At 36.4% G+C, this 23,066-nt stretch overlaps 1 protein-coding gene across 1 annotated transcript in view; it reads right to left on the bottom strand.

Annotated features, from left to right (window-relative positions):
* Nucleotides 1–23,066, bottom strand: part of NGR-B4 (neuropeptide receptor B4) — a 107,425-nt gene that overhangs the window by 22,865 nt on the left and 61,494 nt on the right. The window contains exons 4-7 of the mRNA XM_028315635.1: nucleotides 16,742–16,832; nucleotides 12,499–12,590; nucleotides 5,796–5,922; nucleotides 597–698 (exon numbers count right to left, since the gene is read on the bottom strand). Coding sequence (XP_028171436.1) covers nucleotides 597–698; nucleotides 5,796–5,922; nucleotides 12,499–12,590; nucleotides 16,742–16,832 — 412 coding nt within the window. The remainder of the gene's footprint in view (nucleotides 1–596; nucleotides 699–5,795; nucleotides 5,923–12,498; nucleotides 12,591–16,741; nucleotides 16,833–23,066) is intronic.

The raw sequence follows: 23,066 nt of genomic DNA, 5'->3' as shown, positions 1-23,066 counted from the left end.
ATATTCTCAGTGTGTGTGAGTATGTGTTCGCCTCAATGTGCCTCAACTTTCGTTGCGCGATCTATAAATGTGCCGCATGTTTAGTGAAAAGCGTCTCTACCGTACTGCTTAGCTTTACTGTGGCATAAAAGTTGGATTTATCATCCTCCCTCAACCGCTACAGTCGTTTGTGCGTGAGTCGAGACTCACTGACTGAACTTTGATTTAAGTTTCTGTGTTTACCAAAACGTATATTAAACCAAGCTCGGTGTTTGCCGGCGGATAGATAATTGTGCTGTTTTAAAACAAAGCAAATACGGAAGGATTAGGTTCTGCGGTTTGGATGAGATTGGCTTTGTGAACGATATATTTAAAACGGCAATGTTTAGTCCTTTGGCATTTCATTGAATCGCTAAGTTGGAATCGACTGCCTGACTTTTCGCAATATTATATAATTAGCACTTAAAATATCACCGGGAACATTTTATTTACAGTACTATGAAGAGTTAGAATTAACCTTTTTTGTTACTAAACACAGTTCCAAAAATGTTTCAAGGAGCTATTGACCGATAAATAAGACGGTAAAATCACAGAAGACTGTTTAAAAGCAAACTTACCACGACTAGAGCGATGTGCAGATGAAGGCCTTCGCAGAACATCCAGATGTAGCTGGTCACCATGAAGTAGTTCGTGATGACGTGCAGAACTTGACACCATACCTGCATAATAATGAAACTAGAGTCATCAAAATATGATCGGATGTCAACAAGTAAAGTAGCACCGTGAGTTCCATACATAAATAAAAATAATATTTTACAACCTGTCACTTGAATATTTATCTTTTATTTAACGCTCAGCATTAGGTACTAATTTCTTTCAATCGTTTTTTTCCTTATTCTGATACATTTTATCAACAACACCTACCACCACCGTACCCTGCTCTGTTTCATTAATTTTTGCAGTTGCTATTTCCAATATTACTGTGTAAAAGGGGTGGATAGGTACAAAATGAACATGGTAATAGCCTAACCTAACCTCTGACAGAGTAGTTTCGTCGGCAGGCTGGCAGGCGCATCGAACAGAAATGTGGTAACAGGGCTAGGCTGTAGCTAAACCACTAATTGGGTTCAGCTACAGGATATTTGATCAGGATATCTTAGATTAAATCAGAGGAATCTAGAGCCGATAGGAATCGAAGTAAGCCTCGTAAAATATACTAAAACGTTTACTTTTCGTAGAAAAGTTTGGAACATTTTTGATGGTGTTGTAAGATCTTAATTAAAATTATCTCACCCTCCGCGAAGTTTGTGGACAAAATTAGGCTTACAATGGCTATAATTAATTCAACAAAAAAGTTTAATTCCATTAGAATTTAATCGTTGCTCATTAAGGACAAACATCAACATAAAGCGGGCGCAGTGGCGACTTGCTTCAGGAACGCGCTGGCTTGAATTATTTCGCCTAATTGCTCCATTTTCGTTTATTCTGTCTTTTAATTTGAATAACGTCTGAATTAATTTCGACATTGTTTAACTAAGCCACTTATAATGTAGCTTGAAATGCCGATGTATGATGTCAACAACTATGTATTGTATAGTATACGACTCGCGTTGTTGGATGCATAAATATCTAATGCTCTTCTTCTTGTTTATGCCTTTTTGTTTATCAATGTTAGTAGAAGTATCTTATATAACTTTATTATAGAATAAATAGAGCACTCTGAGAAAACCTCCATGATAATGTGATTTCATGTTTTTATGCAGCCTGATGTACAGGAGATATTTTATTACGCAAACTCAACTTTTTTATTTTTTTATTCGTTCATCGAGTTAGTGAAAGGTGATTCCTAAAAATAGCTAGTGGCAAATTGAATTTGATTTGAAAAGGGGCGTACTGCCCGGACTTTCTATAAACTACTAGATTGAGGAAATTAGTCTATTCAAACTGTTTGCTGTTTTCCCGCTGAGAACCGCATCTACTGATGCAAATATACACTCTATATGTGCGTATGTAGGAGGTATCGACAAATATAGGTACAAGCAGCAATTTGGTTTAGGATCGATCTGAAATTAAACGCAGACAGAATGAGTGAGACGAGTGACTACGAGTAAAATTTACAGATTTACTATTGGTCTTTGGATGCTAAAAATAATACAAACAAGAAGAATATCACAGACATAACATACTCGTACACTTATTTTAGATCTTCTACCCGCACGTAGTTTTGTAGGTTTATAATTTTTTGCGATTGATCCTGTTTAAACCTCTTTAACATTTATTTCCGCGACACTCTATACATGAGGTCTATTAAAATTTTATCAAGTTGGTCTAGTAAGGTAGTGGTATGGGCATGAAAACTTAACTGTCAGATAGTCGTAGATGGAGTTACTTTTGGATTTAATATTAGTTTGGATGGACTTGTCTCGCCGTCGACTTCGCCATAAATAAGTACGTGTGCATCACCTGTTGCTCGCTTCGACCCAGTGGCCTAGCTCCATATCTCATAATTTTATTCAATCTGGCTACTTTACACTGTATTTTGTAAAATTTTAGTAAAAACTAAATTTTATTGTATTTTTAATGCGTGACGAATAAAATGTGTCATCAATCAATCCATTAATCCACTGTCATCGATTAATTACCTGCATTTCTTTTCATAGAAAATTCTTTATCTTCTCATAAAAATACATTTCACTCACTAAGAAACTATTGTTAGGTATAGTATACATTTTACATGCTTAAATTGTGTGAGCGATGTGAGCTTCGCCGTGTATTGTATTACGAGTAACATATTTATTTATTTTAATATTATTTTTCTTCCATTAAGTGGTGAACAGGTTGTAGTCAGTTGTTGTCATATACGCTGGAAATTGACCCACATTTTCTTTTAAAAGGCTCGTTGCATTCGATTTCTTACTTAGCTCAAAATAATGTCGGAATTTTACTTATACGTGTATTAAACGACTCAGAAAATTACGCTCATTGGCATCCTTTTATTTAGAGCAATAACAAACATGTAACACGCACATTCAGTCTTTCAACCAACTTTAACCTTAATCAGTCTTACTAGACAAAGTCACATTCGTTAATAAACTTTCGTTTAACTTTCTGCTTACTCATAACACAGCTGCACAGCCATCTACATTTGGGCGAATTACTTGCGAGCTAAACGAAGAAGCCCAGAGACGATTTAGGCGAAGATGTATGGGTAATTAATGGATTAATATAGATAAACGTTGTTGTAAAACAAACTTTTGCGAGTTACTTTACCTTGGCACTGGGCAGTGTTACTCGTTCGTCTGCTATTTTTATATCAAAATGTTATTTCAATGAATCTTTAATTTGCTTTTGAACTGTACGGAAACCCTGCTGTGGGTTTGGCGAGGGATCGAATATATTTATTGCGACTTATCATATCCGCAGCAAAGCCGATATTCAGCTAACGCACACTTAGGTTGAGTTGCACTATCTTACTTAGATTTTAACAAACGTCAAAAATCTGTCAAACTGCATACAAAAAGGACCGGCCGGTTATTGTTAAAGTTACGGTTTAAGTAAGTTGGTGCAACTTAGCCTTACACTAAGCCGTAAGTGAAGCTACGAGTATAGTTTTAAGATTTACGTAAAATAAAAATAAATGTGAAATGTACATACGAGTACATGTTCACCCGGTTTCGATCTGCGATGATCTTAAGAGCTGTCTTTGTTTGTGTTTATATAATCCTATGATTTAAAAAACCAATTATGTCTGTGTGATCCAATGTATTTCGAGGGATTAATAGAATAAGCGGTTGAAAACTCTACAGGCGGCGGCGTTTTGCACCGCGACAGAGACCGCGACAAGAGACTGACACGGGAGACTGCAACTTGACTTACGTCTCGGTCTCTTGCTTCTGTCTCTCAAGATTATGGCCGGGGTCACTGTTGAGCAGTTTTGTACTTACGTCCCGATCAGAATCCGTGAAAATACGACCTGAAGTAATTAGACGTAGACATATTTATTTGTATGGTAATTTAAGCACTAGATCTGATTTCTAGATCTGTAACTTGACAGGCTTCTGATCACGTAATACGAACCCGCTCTAACGTGGTGATAACCATGGAATACCATGGTCTTGAAAAGTTGAACGCTCCATGGCTAGCGTGTATTTTACTGAACACTTCACGAATGTAACAGTCGCTTGGCGATAAGAGACCGTTTGCTTAAGCAAATGGCAAAGATGTCCCCATATAAATGGGGATTCTTATTTTCATTTATATAGGGGCATCTTTCAGCAAAATGATTGCTTTTGGTTTAGTGCTGCTATATACACACTAGCAATTTACAGTCATCAGTAAAAGTAAGCAAGTACTACCTACATAGTCACTCTATTTAGCAATAACAAATATACAAATTTTAATTCGCTAATTTTGTTAATTCTGCGCCAAATTCGGTGAAAAAATTCTTCGGGTTCGACAACCTCGATAAAAATATACCTAGTTCTTATAATGCATTTAGTAGGTACGCTGTTTGTTATCATAATAATTACAACGACGTAACGAATTATTTCAGTTTCAACATAAACCTATTGAACCCTTATCTTACTTTTTGCGAACTTATCTAACATACAGTATGTGTCTAGATTGTGAAAATAACATGAGCCACGATATTTTTTTCTAAAATTCAAAGCTTGTGAAGCCACTATAGAGCTTCACGATTTTTTTGAGGCTGAACATTAATTTTGAAGATTCCCGAACTTTTATTTTTATCTAGATTAATTAATTAGAAGTTCTTCGGAAATACAGTGTAACGATATTATAAACCCTTTCGTTATAAGTTAGGCGGATAAGGTTCGAATAATTATGATGAAGACAATTTCATGGAAGGATGAAAATTCTAATTAAAATTATTTTATGTTATTCTAAATAATAATATCTGGACCATATTTGGACGTATCCATTTTCCGCTAGCCAAAAAAAGGTACAGAGCAGAATTTTTTGAATAATAAAAACATATCATTAAACTTCTTCCTAAAGGCTAAAGGCGCCTCAGTGCTGTTTGAGATAGATTATAAAGGACATGTTCAGACACTATTGAGCAACCGCTCGAAATGTTTGGCCAGTAGCTAATATGTAGGTCGTATGCATGGGTACGTCCCCGTCGTTACAAGACCGTCAACCAACAGGAAGATACGCAATGTGGGCGCTGCATACTAAGGCAGGGATCTGCAGTGAAATTTTTAATATAAAATTTTGGTTAGATTATCGTTTCTCTTGTAAAAATTGTTTAATCTATTAGTATTTTAAAATGTTCTCGCCTTTGCTAGCTATACTTGCTCAAATCCGTGGTGGTGGGGGCCCGGTGACCTGTAACACAGGTATTCATTTACCTAGCTCAGGCTCCGGTCTCACACACTCATTAATGTGTTTTCTTTAAATGTATTTTATCCGGTATTTTTGTGTGAGAAATAAATCATTATTATTATTAGTGGTGGGCATTCGTATTGTTTCATTTAAGTCAGATTGGCATTAACAAGTAACCATTGGTTTTCAGCATTGGAACATTTAGCCAGGTTAACACTGCCTAACATGGTACTCGTATAAATTCTGAAAATAATTACAACAAAAAACTTTATTTAGCGGGAAAATACAGGGATAGTTTTACGGTTTTAGATTATTTATTACATAACGGATGCGTTCCATTTGCAGCAGTATTAATAGTTCATGAAAAATCTTTAATTGACTTGCGGAGCAGCATTTTGTGAAATAGATTAGTTAATAAATGTATTACAAAAGTATAGGGGTGCGGTGATAATGTTAACCTTAAGCAAACTTACCCTGTTGTTCTGAACGACGGTGACTTGGTCGATGACGGTCTTGTACCAGACGATCCAGAGCAGGTTGTTGAGCGCAAACGACGTGAAGAGGTGGATGTGGATCCTTATGCGCGTGCATTGGAGGGACCTTGTACAGAAACGAATTACTTAAGTTGAGTTTTAGCAAAGCAGCGCTTGCGCTTAGGCAAAAGCTATGGCAATAGAGAGCTTCCACATGAAGTAGCATCGTACAGTCGACACCAAAAGCTCTTGTAAAAAGGAATCTTAGAATGTATGTTTTACGAGAATTTAAGGTTAATTAAGACTTTTGAAAAAAAGTCTATTCTTGCTACTCATGAAAAGGCGAGTAAGCTTTACCTGTGTGTGTACGTGTATATGCATAACGATAGTGTAATATCTATCAAAACTATTGAAAAAACGAACAGTAGCGAGCCACCACACATGTAAAGCTCACTCGTCTTCGTGAATTGCAAGAACTAGGTATATATTTTTGCAATACAAACTAGATTTGCTTAACTAAAATTAGTTAGCCGATTTATTGGGAACTTTTGGCGTTGATATATCAGTTACTTTGTTTAAGATTCGAGTATGCAATATCCTCACAATTGAATGAAAATTCATGAGTTACAATAAAAATTCATATTAGGTACTCTGACAAAAACAAATCAGCATTTACGATTCCATATTGACACCATGAAAAAGTACAACATATTTCGAGAGTTGAGAGTATTATAATCAAATTACTTTGGGATTCTGCCAAATGTTCTTGGAGCGGCGGCTATCAAGGCTCACAAGAGTTTTACGGTGATGTAGCTAAAAGTATTCCTACTCTTACGCGAGAATAAAATATCACATGTCGTAAAAATCTTTTCGTATTACGTTAAGGCCCTACGCTGATTAGCTTTGTGGTGACTGGCGTTAAGGCATTTTTGTGGATCTCTGCTCCTCGGTAAAACCAATTTAAGAGGTGTGAGAGTTAACTAGTAAATTCAGCAGAGTACTAGTTCTTTAACTCTCTCACCTCTGATAAATACGAGTAGCTGAACAGCCACATTCATCACTTCAGCGTAATAAAATCTTCTAATAGTTTCAGTTAAATGCTAAACAGAACCAGCCGTAGTTTCAAAAGCAAAGATTCAGATGGATGATTTTAGTATGTATACCACGCAGGGTTGAATATTTTATTGTGTTTTGAGCATCGTTTTATAATGTGAGCATTGGTGTCTTCAGTAAAAAGTTGTTTTAAACCGTTTGTGAAACAGCCAGTGGCCACAAACCCATTCTCAGTTTCAATCTACCTTGCGGTTGTAGGCTGCGTTAGATACTTTACAGTCGTTCGACAATGTAGACTAGGCGGATTAGCGCGACCTACATGTCAGCACTAAGCCTTCATACACGCGAACGTTTAGTGCGGAGCTCAAAGCAGGACAATTGATGGATTTCGCGCAAAGGCGTAAAAGGAAACTTTTTGCGAATACGCCAAAATTAATTACTATGAAAACTTAAAGATTTTCCGGTCAAAGTGAATGCAGAATGCAGATATCATCAACTATGAACCACATTGTCGGTCTCTATACATTTTGTATTGATGTGATCTGACAGTGCGGGCACGAGCAAAGATCGCAAACTGACTGGTGCGGGCTGCGTTCATTTGACCTGACTGTACACTGCAGAATGCATCTAGTGTGACAAATGATTAAGTAGGTAGGATCTTGATTTATTATTTATTAAAAAACTTTATTGCACACACAATAGATTAAGCGGTACTAAAAGGCGAACTTAATGCCATGTGACAATTATCGTGTCGAGGAATGAATGATCTGGTGGTAATTTCAAAGAGCTAAAGATTCGAAACTTTATGTATTAATTACTGGCAAATTCTTTTTTATTTGTGTAAGTTGGAACGGTGGAAATGATCTACCGTTCCTTTACACATGTAAAGGAATGGATATACAGTGTGAGTCACGTTAAAGTGTACATATGAAAACAGATGAAACAAGACCTATTTTTATCGACAAAAAAGAGGTCAAAAATTTTTTGAGATTTTTTTTTAATTTTTTATAGAATTTTTTTTCTTCCAATTACTTATTGTAAAGAAAACGTAATAACTTTTAAATTAAGCGGTATATCCTGATAAAATAAAAACAGTAATAATGCTAAATAACAGGCGATACTAAAAAAATACATAAAATACACAAAAAAAGGTCAATAAATAATAAAAATGATACTTTTTGAAAAAAATCTGCTTTTAAATTCGTGTTTTTTTGGTTATTTGATAAATTTCTCCAAAAAATGCCCCTATAACAGGTGGTTTTTATTACTTTGTATTATTCTCTGTCGTATTATCTTTGTAAAACCAAAAATCGCATGTCTCTATCATTTTTAACTATCAAAAATTTAAGCTTTCTCCAGTAACACTGATATTATTATACTGTGACTCATCAAAGTCATCATTGTCAAAAATATTGACAAATCGCGAACTGTCACGGCCAAAAAACTGACACGCGTCCGTCCTCCGTAAGCGCCACCGCGCGACTGATTGAGATTGTCCAAGCCGTCATGGACGATTTTTTCCACATTTTTTAACATAGTAACTAAATAAGACGCAATATAAAAATTTCATCCGTTAAAAGCCCTCAAGTTATTTCTGAACTATAGTTTAGTAAAAGATTTAGAATCTCAAATCGCTTATTTTAAAAATAAAACCATAAATAGAAAACGAATAGAGGTAACTTTGGGAATTTAATCTATCGAGTCAACTTCATCAAATCGTGTTTCCATCCGTTAATAGCCCTCGAAAATATCCTCAACTATGCCCAATAAAAATCTTAGGCTTGAATTTTACTGTTTAGTACCTCAAAAATGAAAAATGAAAACCTCATTTTCGCCATTTTCTCTGCTACCCGGCCTTAATACAGGGTTTTTTCAGAATTTTTTTTTAGAGTACTATAAAGTTCGGAGGAAACGGAGTCTTAAAAGAACACGCACATTTTTTCTCTTTGTGCTTCTGGGTGTTCAGAAAAGGTGCCAGGACATTATACTCGTACCTACTACTACTTCTATAGTATCACAGTAACATGTGAATCCATTAATCGAAAATCGCTCGAGTAAGTACGCTTCTGTGAATTTCTCTCAATGATCCGAATGGAAACGAAATTAGCTATCCGTTATAGACCCGAGGAAATCGATAAACCCAAACGATAAACAAATGATAATGGGATAGTCACATGTGCTCTAGAACCTATACGAGTAAATGATGGAGCATACGTGACCTCGAATAGAGACAGTGTCTTAGCAACCGATACGTATGCCGGTTTCTTAAGAGGTATTTTTAATTGTTGTTTCCCCGTTTCGTATATTTTATTTTATTTAAAACTTATATTTACCCATTCGCCGTCAGTCAGTCTGAGTCATGCAGAAATCTCTGAATGCTGTGCAGGTTTAAATAAAATACATCTTTTCACAATATATTTGTCTAAATCTTATTATTGTGATATTAAGCAATAACTTATTAATTTTATGATTTCGAGGTAAAGGCAAATAATATATTCACGCCACGTCTGATTTCATTGCTTCAATATAAACGGACCAGGAAAAGGTTGTCCAATTTCAGATGAAAATTCCATCCTATCTAATTTCTTTAGTAATTCGAGACAAGGACAGTTCCGAAGTAAGCCAATTTACCGACTTTCCTCAATTGCTGTCATGCATTTGTACATCTGTAGAGAAAGCTGTCTAATAAATGCGGCCGTGACAAGTTATTGCTTGTTAATTGCATCGAAAAAGACAATAAAAAGGGATTTGTGTCGGTAAATATGATAGCAGATAATTCATTATTCTAACGTGTGTCCCCTATGACTGTGTGCAAAGCGTATCCTGAGTATCCCCGAGACTCGTGATTATAAATTAAATCTGCATTGTACATTTTGAGCGTAAATGGCGCATAGTCAGGTGTTGCCTTGTTAATATTGTAAAGTAACACAGAAAATCCTTGGGGTTTGCTGCAGCTCTTACGACTATTCTAAGACATAACTGCACAGTTGCATGCAATCATCAAATACTGACAAAACAACGTGAGAATATATGTTTTAGAGAAAATCTATATGCATCTTAACGGGTCGGAAAATCATACTTTAAACTATATTGTGCAGCTTAATCCGCATCTCAGCAATCACGCGGGCTAACGATGGATTCAATAGTTAACCCCCTCTGTAGCGCGAAACTTAAGAGTTGGCTTCTGAGTAGAGGATTTGAGATGAGTCTTGAATGCAGTGAGGGATTTATGCTCGCTCGAGACGCTCTGTCTCAGAAGAAGACGGTTAGCCCCAGAGGAGAAGGCTCTACTAATCTTGCCTTTTGTGAAAAGTAGAGCAGGTACCTACCTACGAGTACTTGTAGAGATAGGAACTGTATTTTACATTTGTCTGGTGTTGATAGTAGTTTCTTAATAGATTATAGCAGAGTGGTTCTATCTACACCTACCCATTGCCATACACATTTACCCACTACTATGGGTACTCGTGAAATTCCGTAGACGACGTATTATTGTTGTATCATAAACGACTTGTTCCAATTATTTTCTTTTTAGTGTTCGAGTTGCCCGCGGTAGACATTTCAAACGAATTTTCCGGTCCCAAATCTCATTAGCGGTCCATGCAGCGACCCAGCTGGAGGGAGGCGGGGTTATAATTACTTACTTTATCGCACAACGAAGCATTTTCAAGGTGGCAACGGTGGTGTAAAAATTATGTACCTATCTTTGTACCCATATCATAAATCTATTACCGAAAGCGCATCATTTCAAACATCTGCCAGGTGTGTGTCAGGATGTAGGTGACACGTCTTAGTTACAATATTGCCATAATCCAGTATTCAGTATATTGTAACTAAGACGTGTGGTTTCAACTTTTTGGCTTTGGCCACTTTCGGTTTCACCAGTGTCATGTAATGTCATGACGCTGAATGTAAGTAGGTATGTATAGGTGACCTACACTGAACTGTCCCACCAAACTCATTGACAGAGGGGCGCCACCATCGTTCTACTATACTTTCCAATATGGCAAATATCGGAAGCAGCGATCCGGTATTGACGGTGGCACCCTCTGTCAATGTCACAGGTGGGACAGCTCAATGTATTAGATCTCTACCTACCTACTAAGCGCGCTGGCCTTACCGCATTAAGGTTTAGCTAAACCATCGCGTGTAGCCGGCGGGCACGATGGCAATGGTGATGGCGATCTGACTTAAACGCATTGATCGCCATCGCCTTCGCGCACGCAGGCTGATCGCGTTGATTTGGCTGAACCTTTAGACCTAATCACTTTGGTCTTGTGAAGCTTGGCTATTTATTCTGACGGCAGCTTAAACAGAAGCTGCCAATGCCTATAATTTATGAAAAACTGATAAATACCTGATTTATAATACAAATCACGTTTAACGGCGCCACAAATCCTATTTCCAAGGATCCTTTGTTAGTCTTAAAAATAGGTTAAAAAAAGTTGCAATAATACAATATTGCTAGCTAGCTACTATAGGTATATTGTATTATTGCAACTTTTTTTTTATTCATCACACATCACAAACTCTCATTTTGCTCTTTATTTATCAACTTCCATAGGTTTGATGATGTAGTAGATGACTGAATAAACAAATGTGTTTTAATATTTGAGTGATTCACTCGCATCCGGATCATGCAGCAGTCAGTTTATGCCTACATCAAACGATTAGGGAGATATGAAATATTACTATGGTTTATAATAAATTGTGCGGATAACTAAAATAAGGAGCCCAAATAATAGAAAGTTGTGGTTGAGTTATATTTGAAAATAAACTTTGTCTGTTATCACCTTAGCTGCAGAATTTCAGAAATAGATAAATTATAGAGATTAAATGGCCAGAACTTGCCAAAAGAAACGCTTTATAACTTCTAACTATTCGGTTTACATACACAGTCAACTTCTTTTGTTTATTCAGATTGTAAGGCTTTACGTGCCTTTGTACGAGTAAATATATGACATAGTTCAATCAGACGTTTCCTTGTTGCTTGTGGTTTGATCCCCGTACAATGTAAACGTGTGCAAGAATAATGTATCTGTCTGGGTGTTAATTAGAATCAAATAATAGTTACTAGTATATCAAACTATATCATATAGTAGATACTCACAAAATCCATAGAATACTCACAAAATACTAAACAGATATCTTTTATAAAAAGAAAAGGACTCGTGAAGAACTCGAACCTCCGACCTCTTCGCGCAATTTAACACATTGCGGATGGGTTTACTTCTGAGCTGCCGAGCCGGGGGGCGTAGTGTGAGTTTAGTTCAAACGCATTCGATGTCTAATAGGCAATTGTTAGTTTTTTACGCAGTCACTAGTGAAGACGTTTGATGTAAGGGGCTAGCCCCTTGTAATGAAGGGGTGAAATTCGTCGCCGCCGGTTGCTTGGCCTAGTGGTTCGCGTACTGGACTACAATTCGTAGGGTTCGATCCCCGTACAGCACACATATATCTGTTTGTATTTTGTCTGGGTTTCTTCTACGTGAAAATGTATTTCAGTATGTGAAAATTCGTTGCCTATTACCCATAGTACAAGCTTTACTTAGTTTGGGACTAGATAGCGCAGATTACACGTCCAGACCCCGGAAGTCCCGGAACAGGTGTAAATAAATAAAAGCTCGTAAAAATAACAGGAAAAACTTACCGAAAATAGAGGAAAATTGCAACTGAGATGAGCAGGGCCGCCACTGAGATCACGTAGCCGACCACGTAGATGTTGTTTACCACGCTCCGGAACTGAAACAATCGATACGTAAGTAATAAACTGTTCTTCAAATGTTTTCAGTCTGCATTACATTTTATAGATACAGGATATATTTTATTTGCACCATTCCAACTTTTTATCTAAATAAGGACCAAATAATGAAGAACTCAAACACAGTTCACCTCGTATTCTGACTGCGTCCGATCCAAATTGAGAATTTGAGAGTACTCTATTCATAAAATATACTATTTGTAGATAAGTACTTAGGACCGAAACTTTCGGATTCGAATCGGATGCAGCGTGTAACCGCTCTAATAATGGCAATGGGATAAGTCGTTTAAGAACAAATACACGAATTTGAGCGAAAAACAAACCCTAATTTACTAATTGTTGGTATAATTTCCTCCCTCTCTTTAGGTCCTATCCTATGTTTGGTTCGTCTTTTTATAACACTCATCAGTTTACAAACGTTGTAAGTGACGTTAAGTGTTTTACACTAGAGTATAATCCTGGAAGTAAACGCGATGCTGTTCACTCAAGTTCTGAAGTTATCCATCTACCTTCTTCGTTGGGTTGATCTTTGTAATATCTTAAGTGAAGTGGTAGAGCGTGATAAACTAGTTTAAGTGTAGTTTCGCCCATAAGCCAGCTTGTTACCCCAACGTTAAAACTTGCCTCTCATAAATATTACTTTGGCTCTCCTTGTCACGAGGACTTGAATAGACTGAAAGAGTTATTTGCTAATCAGTCTAATTGGTTTTCTCACTCTTTTTATGTTTATTAGAAGTACCTAGTAAGTCCTTCAGACTAAAATTACTCGTAAGTGATTGTCAGATTACCAAATATAGATTTGTGTTATTATGAAAATAGGAATAACGATTGATATTTTTAAAGCAATGTTCTTTGTTTCTGAAAAAATGTTGTGTAGAGAGTTGGATATTTTTAAGCTTTGTTTGATTTCATGTATCCTAGAAACGATATTTCAAACCTGATATTATTAATCATTAATTGTCACATACAATTTTCAATTTTGTAGCAAGTCATTTAATATCGGATGGCTATCATTTAATCACACTTATGTTTGTTAGCTAGGTACATAGATTTTTATAAAATATACAAATTGAAAAGGTTCTGTACTACTATTGTAGGTAGTTTTCATCCCAGAAAAACACGCATTCCCGCGGGATGCACGAAAAGATCAGTCTATAATAGAGTGAATTTGTCGCAGCGTAGAACTGTGGTATGTTCTGGATATATTCGATGAACATTTTTAAGAGATTGATATTTAATTTCGCTTTTCTTATTTATTTTAAACTTTTTGAATTAATAAATATTGTGTTTAAATAGTAGGTACCTGATATATTTTCTATCACATATTATACGACCCCAACATTTGCCATTCTCTTTGTTTATAAATTACTAAGATTGGCATTTTTTAACCTCAATGAATGTGAAAGTATAATATTTCAAGGCTGGCAGGTAGGTATTTCCAAATGTTAAACCTAGAATTTTCCTCAATAATGACATCATGAAGGCATTATGTAAATGCTCAATTAAATGCATTCGAGTTAAACTTTAAGGCATTTAATCAATTTGTAATAAGTACTTACTTTTTTGCGATCAAAATGTTTAGTCCGTTGCGCTGTTCTTTTTTTAGGCATATAGTTCCTTATTTTTACTGGATAAGTAAGTAATCCATCAAGCTTTATCTCACTATGCCACCCAACTTTTTCGAGCCACAAGCATGCACTTCCCATCTAATCACACAGTATGGTGGATCGCAAATCCTTTCCGGGAGCCTCAGAGTGGATTAGTTCCTCCCCTCCCTCAATAATTTTCAGGATAACAATCCAGAGTTGAATTCAACTATAGTGGAAAAGGGTTAGCTAAAAGATGAAGAAGATAATGAAATAAGACTTTACTGATAAATTGTAGAGTCCTATCTAAAAAGCATAATTATTAATTTTTAAAAGATATAAAGAAATTACCAACAGGCCTTCATTTAAGAAAATGAACTGATTTAACATTTAGATTCTCAAAGTAGACTTGTTTTAAATCTAGTTAAAAGTATGTGAGCATTGATCATTACACAGAACAGTTTGTTTTAAACCGCAAATGAAAGGAATAAATTACAAGAAAAAGCGGCTAACGTGGATATTATGAATAAATATGAAAAATAAACAGGCTCGAATATTGCAATAAAATGTGACTCGAATAAAAAGTTGAACGTCAGATTTTTGTTTTATCAATGCTGGCACCATTAAAAAAGCATTCCCGATTTACCATTTACTTCCCTTTTTAGTGCCATGTTTTCGTATAGTATTTATTTAGCGGCAGAATTCATTCTTCAAATATTTTCATACAGGAATGTATCGAGGCAGTATATTTTGTAAACCTTTTTAATCCATCAATTTACTGATGATAAGAAATACACGTACATTTTTGAAAATATATAAACAGTATCCATCTCTCGTACCTACCACTTTTAATTCAAATAAATTGTATTCTATTATATTTATTTATTTTATTTATATATTATATATTTTAACTTAAGTTTGTGCTAGTTGTAAAAATATGTTTATTTTAATAATTTGCGTTGAGATTTGCATTAGGCCATTAGATGTCATTCAGATTGAATGAGATGTACAGAATCGCTCCGACTTGGTGGAAACCGGGCCTTAGGAGTGGTTAGTTAAATTGTCAAGTTTGCTGCCAAGATTCCATCCATGGTGGAAGTATTTAATCTACGAAATGTGTTCCGTACTTACATTGTAAGTATATTATATATATATATATATATATTACAATATTGTAAGTAAAAAGTTAAAGTTATGGCAAAACTTTTTCAGGTAGATTTTCTTTAACATGTATTCGTAATTATTAATATTTTTCGCCATGACATGACTATTTCTTACCCTAGTTCGCATCACTCCTGTAGCCCAGATCTATAGCCGAGTTACTCTCTGGAATGTTATACTGTGGTTATACTGTCAATGGACTCGCAATCGCAACGAAATTAATCAGAATAAAGAATAGGGGAGTTCGAAGCTAATGATCGACTTGCTTCCTGAGCAAAGCAGATAACAGATGAATTTTAGCGGTAGCTGACATTAATGTGGACGAAGCCATCAAGCCATAGATGTCCACTTGTCTTCTTCAATATTCTTAAATCTAAACATCTACTAATAAACAGCAGTAACGCCCGTATTCACAAAGATTACTATGAGGTCTCACAGTGCGCGTGGACGCACAGGGGCACACACGAAACAATCACAGAGCTCTAATCAACGCTGTGCGTTCGATTTGCTGTTTCACTTAAGCAAGCATCATTTGTGAATACATGCGTTACGTGGTTAAACCATCCATAGTGAAAATATTGAAAGCTAAAATGTCAGAAAATGAACATTCTGTACATTTATACAATTATTTTGATACAACTTTCGTAATTACAAAGTTTTATTCCGTTATCACTTCACTTGTACGCTTTTTTAACGTAAATAATTCACCTCGAGAAAAGATTGCGAAAGTTGGTTACTATTTGAGCAGAACAGCACGTCCAGCTAAACACTCTTACGTAGTTGTCATAGGTGCTATTTTACAACAAAAATATATGATGTCCTGCCGATTGTACAGTCAGCGTCAAATAGTTCATGACACCCAAAGTGTCCAAAAAGTTGATAATCAACCTTATTCCAATGAGACACATCATGCACCCGGATGAGATAGCAGATATCACGCTCCAAAGAATCTGGAAATTTATAGACTCAACGGGACTAAGCAGTGAACTTTAAAGACAAGGGCTGCCACAATAGATCAAACCTGGTCGAGTTGGCGCAAATAAAGGCCCAAAAACCAATAATAATAATAATATTCCAATGAGGGTTTTCGCGAATGAAAGATCCGCTAGATGGCGGGACGTGGATGTGGGGTCTGACTGCTGCGTGATTGGTGGATTTTAACATATCTGTCAATGTCATGTCAAAAATAACCAATCATGCAGCATTTGGACCTCGCGTTTACGTATTGCCACCTAGCGGATTTTTCATTCGCGAAAACCCTCATTGTAACAAACACGTGTTGCGAACTTTTTGGCTACTTTGGGTGTCACGAACTATTTGACGCTGACTGCACTATATCTAGGGGTCTGAGCAACTATAGTTAGTAAATTAATAATTAAACTTACATTTAAGTCTTCCACGTCAATGCAGGTCGTATAGTTGGTCCAGGGTTTGTTTCCTTCAGGGTGTAAGAACCAGGTACCGTTTTCCAGGCATCTGAAACAATTTCAGTTAGAAAGTAAATACAATCAGAGGCTGGTTGGTTACTTTATTATACTGTATTATACCCGTATTGTTTTAAAAATGGACTGAGTTAACTGAACGAGTACATTGAAATAATTGTTAGCATTAAATTGTAATTATTGATTTTTTTCCAGGTTCATTAACACTTTATTTGCTTTAATCGTATAGGTATAGATTTTACAAGAGCATTATTTTATTTATAAAAAAATAACTTTTTCTGCAAATACAATAAATGACCCATTGCCATTGGGCGGGCAGCGGGGTGTGGGAGGCGGAGCGCAGATCACCGCACGCGCCGCGCCGTCTCGTCGCCTCAGTGTCACCCCCGCCTTAGGGTATTTTACTCAAAACTTTGGGTATTTTTAGGGTAGAAAATTAATTGGGCAATTTTCAGGGTAAAATAAATACAAAAAATTTCAAATGAAATGTAGGTACCTACGATTTAAAAAGAAAATACTGCAGTGCAGATGAAATTTCTATGACTACGATGGATGCATTCCAAGAATATTATGTATGGAAACTGTGTAGTAGTTAAAATATTAATTTAAAATGAATTAATCAATAATATTGAACTGGTTTACACACACGTCCACCCCAATTTAATATTTTTATAAGTATATGTGGCTTCAGTCTTAGATGTAATAATTGAAACTGAAACTCATAACATAGACAACGGTACTCGTAACCAATTCCTCGTAAAAAAAAGGAATTGGTTTTCCTTCATACATTGGGTTTAGTGTGGAATCCATGTGAAGACGTACTACATTTGATATTGATGATAATAGTACCTCGGACTCGGACATTGTTACTAAACGTTACTTGCGTTTGCACTTCAAAATCTTCGATCAGTTCAGCCTACTAACTTAGTGTACAGTGCAGCAGTGTAAAGCCCAAAATCTTGTTGCAAAAAGTTTGGGCACATACATTAAATTGGGATGATCTTGTGAATTGACATTCAACGTGCTTGGGCACACTTTATAGTTAATTTTAAATATTTGAAACATCTCACAATGCCTAGGAATATTTTTCATGATAAAACTTCATACATTGAACTTCACAGTTTAATTGATGCTTCTCAAGCAGCTTACGGCGCTTGTACGAGTATTTACATCAAGTCATTCTGTTAATTCGGTAAACAAACCATAAATCTCCTTTGTGCCGAGTCACGTGTCGCCCCCACAAGGTACATCACTATACCCCGTTTGGAGCTGTCAGCAGCGATACTAGGAAGCCGTCTCGCTTCTACTGTAAACTCAGCCTTTTGAAAGTCTATAGCTCGCTGTATTCACTGGAGTGATTCAAGTGTAGCCCTTAGCACCATACAGTCTCTATACAAGAATTTGTGTCTGATCATGATATTCAATCTTTCACCGGCCGCGGCCTACGCTCTTTTTAACGGCTATGTAGAGAGTGGCATTAAATCCGCAAAATTTCATATAAAGCATTTAGGGAACACGCGTATGACATTTGAGGAGCTATCATTAATTTGACAAATTAAAGCAATCCTCAACAGTCGTCCTATTTTTCCTCTCTCCTCATCTCCCAACGACTACGCAGCGCTCACACCAGGGTCACCAGGGCACTTTCTTCTTGGCAGGCCACTGATGTCGCTTCCGGCTCCGGACCTACGAAAGCTGGACCGATTCCGACGAATTGAGCAACTTAGACAGCACTTTTGGCAGCGTTGGCAAACTGAATCATCATCATCATCATCATTTCAGAAATAGGACGTCCACTGCTGAACATAGACCTCCCCCAATGCTTTCCATGTTGATCGATTGGTAGCGGCCTGCGTCCAGCACTTCCCTGCTACCTTTACGATGTCGTCGGTCCACCTTGTAGGTGGACGTCTCACGCTGCGTTTTCCGGTACGCGGCCTCCATTCCAGAACCTTTCTGCCCCATCGGCCGACAGTTCTGCGTACTATGTGCCCTGCCCATTGCCACTTCAGCTTGCTAATCCGTCGGGCTATGTCAGCGACTTTGGTTCGTTTACTGGCAAACTGAGTAACATCACCGAACTACGGCAACGTTGAAAGTGAAGAGTACGTACGTTGCAAGGATCCACAGCAGGGAGACCTCGTAATACTGAAGGAGGACAACCTTCACCCAATATTGTGAAAAAAATTTGAAACCTTCAATAATGTTTTATTAAAATCTTAGCTGGACACATTATTATACGTCCATTGCTATTGAGCCTTTGAAATTAACGGACGGACAAGCGGTTATTGTTTTATAATAAATTCCGGTGCTTTTGTCTGAATTTTCCTAGTGAAATAAACATGCCAGTTCTAAGAACTTGTACAAAGCATCATAAAAACCATGCAACAAACAATAGTGGTTGGCATGTAAGGGCTGTCAAACAAGGCAGTATCGACAGGCCTGTTTCCGTTGATGATTTCACAATAGCTCTACAGTCTCTATATCTGGTTCCATGAAATGTAGTTGATTGAGGTATGTAGAAGGTTATGTGATATTTGATATTTGTTTGATGTCTTTTGATTTGAAACATTTTATATACATAGTTTTTATTAAAGCGTCAAAAACTAAATTTATTTATTTGTTATTACAATAGACATTTTATTATATTATTACAAGAATAAATTGTTATTCAAACCAAGGATTTTCATCCTGTATCACAAACTTTCCTGAGGGATTTAGTTGGCAAAGGATAAAACGGAATATGAGCTAAATACAGCATAATGCTCTGAGTCAAAATAATAAAGTTTTTCTCCACGCCAAAGGCTTTGTTATTTTTACTTACATGAACCACAATGATATTAGGTAGGTGTATTCTCAGTAGCAAAATAAATGTCCTTATTATATCTTGCTCATTTGTCCTATTTTTATTTATAAATTAAGTCGTAGTTCGAAGGAAGTTTTGTAATCGGACGTTAATTGGAATCTGACAAGGCTTCATTGTCTTTGTTTGGAATTGGGATCCCAGTCTTTTGGAATCGGGGGGCACTTACTTATATTTCTTAAAATGAATAGGTACTAGTATCTATCTTTATTTTCAAACTTTTGGAAAATTTAAGTCGGCTGTGTTCAGGTTCAAATCCTTTCAAATCTTTATCAGGTTGGGGACTAAGGTAAGTCTATTTGGAGTCAGTTTATTTAGCTTCTTGGGTCCGAATTACTTTGCAATGTTGGCACAAGGAATTCTAGAACTGAGATATGATTTTGCTGAGGAGGTCCGCTACGGGACGTGACGCGACATAGTAGTTAGGCCTTGTCCAGAAGGGCGAAAACTCCGCGAATGTCTTCGCGCGAACACGAGCGTATGTATGTCGCGATTTACGCGCGAATTTACAACTCGCGTGTATCTTGTGGACGCAATGTATTGGCTGCTAGTATTTTGCCAACGAGCGTATGATTCTACGCGCTTAGGATTCGCGGCGAATACGCCCTCCTGTACAAGGCCTTATATGTTTCACTTTTTAATTGCAGTCATTAGCCATTGTTCGTTAAAAACGTGCTCACAAGGGCTTGGGAACGTGCAAGCCCGTGCTTTTCTTAATGAAGCTTCGCAAAGCTATGGACAAATATTAATTTTGTATAGGAGAAATTAATGTCCTATGTCTGTTCAGGTTCAACAGACTGATTCTTTTAGGTCTGCTAGACAAGTTAGACAAGAAAGCAGGTTCATAATATAGTATCTTTTATCTTTTGTAATCTCATTCATCTCAGCTGTCAGTCATTGAAAATTTACCATTCTAAAGTATAAGCTAAAAATTCAGAACCGATCTTAAGGTTCGGCCAAACCAACGCGATCACACGCGATCAACCGGCGTGCAGCGATGGCGATCAATGTATTTAGGTCTGGTCGCCATCGCTGCACGCCGGCTGATCGCGTTGGTTTGGCTGAACCTTAATAAAATTTCATTTCATTTCATTCAAATACTCGTAAGCTGTTACTTATGTTAATGTTCTGTTTAAGAATGATATAGAAAAATTCAAGATTGTGAAGCGAAAGCACTTGGGGATAGGAGGACTTATATTATGAACTCCGTTGGTAATTATTGAAATGAACAATGATAAATTGAATTGCTTACCTACTTGACTATTTGTAATGCGACGGTTGCTTGTAATACTCAAGGGAGCTTGTCGTATAATTTTATTTAAGTTCATAGGAGTGGAATATTTTTGCTCCGTGTTTTTATAAGGGTATTATCAAAGTTACTACAAATAGATAATAATCTTCAGGTTTTTAAAATGCAGGCAATTTTTGGTCCCTTTGAAACAATCAAAGACTTCGTGAAGGAGATTATTTTATGACTCCTTATAAAAATTAGTCCACTTTTAGTAAATAGGATTTTAATTTCAGACTTTCATGGAGTACTTACCATGTAGGCTGAAATTACTTCTCTGGTGTCATGTCAAACTTCATAAGGCAATATTATGCGTGTAATCGCTCTATAGGCCTGGCTATCTAGTGAATCAATCTCGGAATATTTTCTTATAAAAATGTTTACAATGTCCTATCCAAACATTGGACCAAGGTCAAGAAGTTATGTAATACGTGCGTAAGTATGGACACACTTTAGAAATTGAATACGGGTCAAGAACTTTAAACTCTAATACCCACTAAATCAGGGGTGTCCAACATAATTTTGTAGAGGGCCAGGTTTAGTATTTTTGTAACCGTAGCGGGCCAAAAGAAATACCCAATAGCGATAGTACTTATAGGTTTTTTTTTTTTTTTTTTTCATTTATTCTCATAGGACCACAAACAGATTCACAATCAGAATTTATATAAAGAAGATAGTATAAAATAATGTACATTATTATTATGAATCCAACAGCGCTGGTCTCAGTTTACTTATCAACTAGTGTTAAGGTGGAGTTCGTCTTTTACATAATTTTAACTAAGTTAAGTATGCATGTAAAATAACTTATACAAAGCAATATTTTGTACCTACATAATTTCAACAACCCAACCGTGCATGTTGGTTGGTGATATGCAAGAGATACCACACACCTGTCCGCCCTACGGTGATCGAAGTGAAACCTTGGGTTCAGAGGCATTTCTCGCGAGTGGGTGCATCTACAGAGCAGGCGTGTGATATCAATTACATATGGAACTTACGGGGCTGAACTGAGCATATCAACAGCAAGCCCTCGAAACTTATCATGACTTAGTGAAAAGATATCCAGATCGTTGAAGTTTTCATTATATAATTTTAGCATTCTGTTAATTGGTGACCGAATACCTGCATTGGTTCGGCAAGGCTTGATTGCAAACAATTTATGCGTTCGCGAAGATCTCATTAGCGATCTTGTGGGTACACTATATCTTAATTTATTAGTAATTTCTGTGCAATCATATCTATTGTGTATAATATCATGTAGCAACATAGTTTCAAGTTGTATACGTCTGGATCGAAAGTCAGTTAATTTATATTTGTTAAGTAACAGTTTGTACGATAAGCGTTTATGGTGACATTTGTAATGTATGTATCGAAGGTATTTCTTTTGTATTCTTTCAAGTACAAGATTGTATTTTTCGTATAAAGGATTCCATATTGTTACAGCATATTCTAGTTGACAGCGAATTAAAGACACAAAAAGGTATCTGAACGTTGAGCTCTGCTTAAACTTTACACCAGATCTGATGACAAAGCCATACATTTTGAAAGCCTTGTTGACAATATTATTAATATGTATATCAAAGTGTAGTTTACTGTCAAGAGTGATCCCAAGATCCTTAATACTATTTTCCTTCCCAAGGGTAGTACCGCAGAGTGAGTACGAGTAATTACTAATTTTTTTCTTTTTTGTAAACGTTATAGCTTTGCATTTATTAGTACTTAGTCCAAGTTTATTAACATCGCAGTATAAAGATAGTCTATCTAAGTCGTTTTGTAGTTTGGTATGATCATTTGAATTATTGATAGTCCTATATATTTTTAAGTCATCTGCATACAGAAGAAATTTACTATTGTGAAAACATTTCAATATGTCATTAATGAAAAGTACGAATAAAAGTGGCCCAAGAATCGAACCCTGCGGTACACCGGATGTGATTTCAACGCATGTGGATTCAAAACCATCAATTACTACCATTTGAGTTCTATTGGAGACATAGGATTTGAACCACCTCCAAAGATTTCCTCGAATACCATTGAATGCAATTTTTTCAAGTAGGATTTTGTGATCCACCCTGTCGAAAGCCTTGCGAAAATCAGTATAAATACTATCAATCTGT

Source organism: Ostrinia furnacalis, unplaced genomic scaffold, assembly GCF_004193835.3.
Source record: "Ostrinia furnacalis isolate ACB-3 unplaced genomic scaffold, ASM419383v2 OfSCF5186, whole genome shotgun sequence".
Lineage (NCBI taxonomy): Eukaryota > Metazoa > Arthropoda > Insecta > Lepidoptera > Crambidae > Ostrinia > Ostrinia furnacalis.
This window is presented reverse-complemented; position numbering and strand designations above follow the sequence as displayed.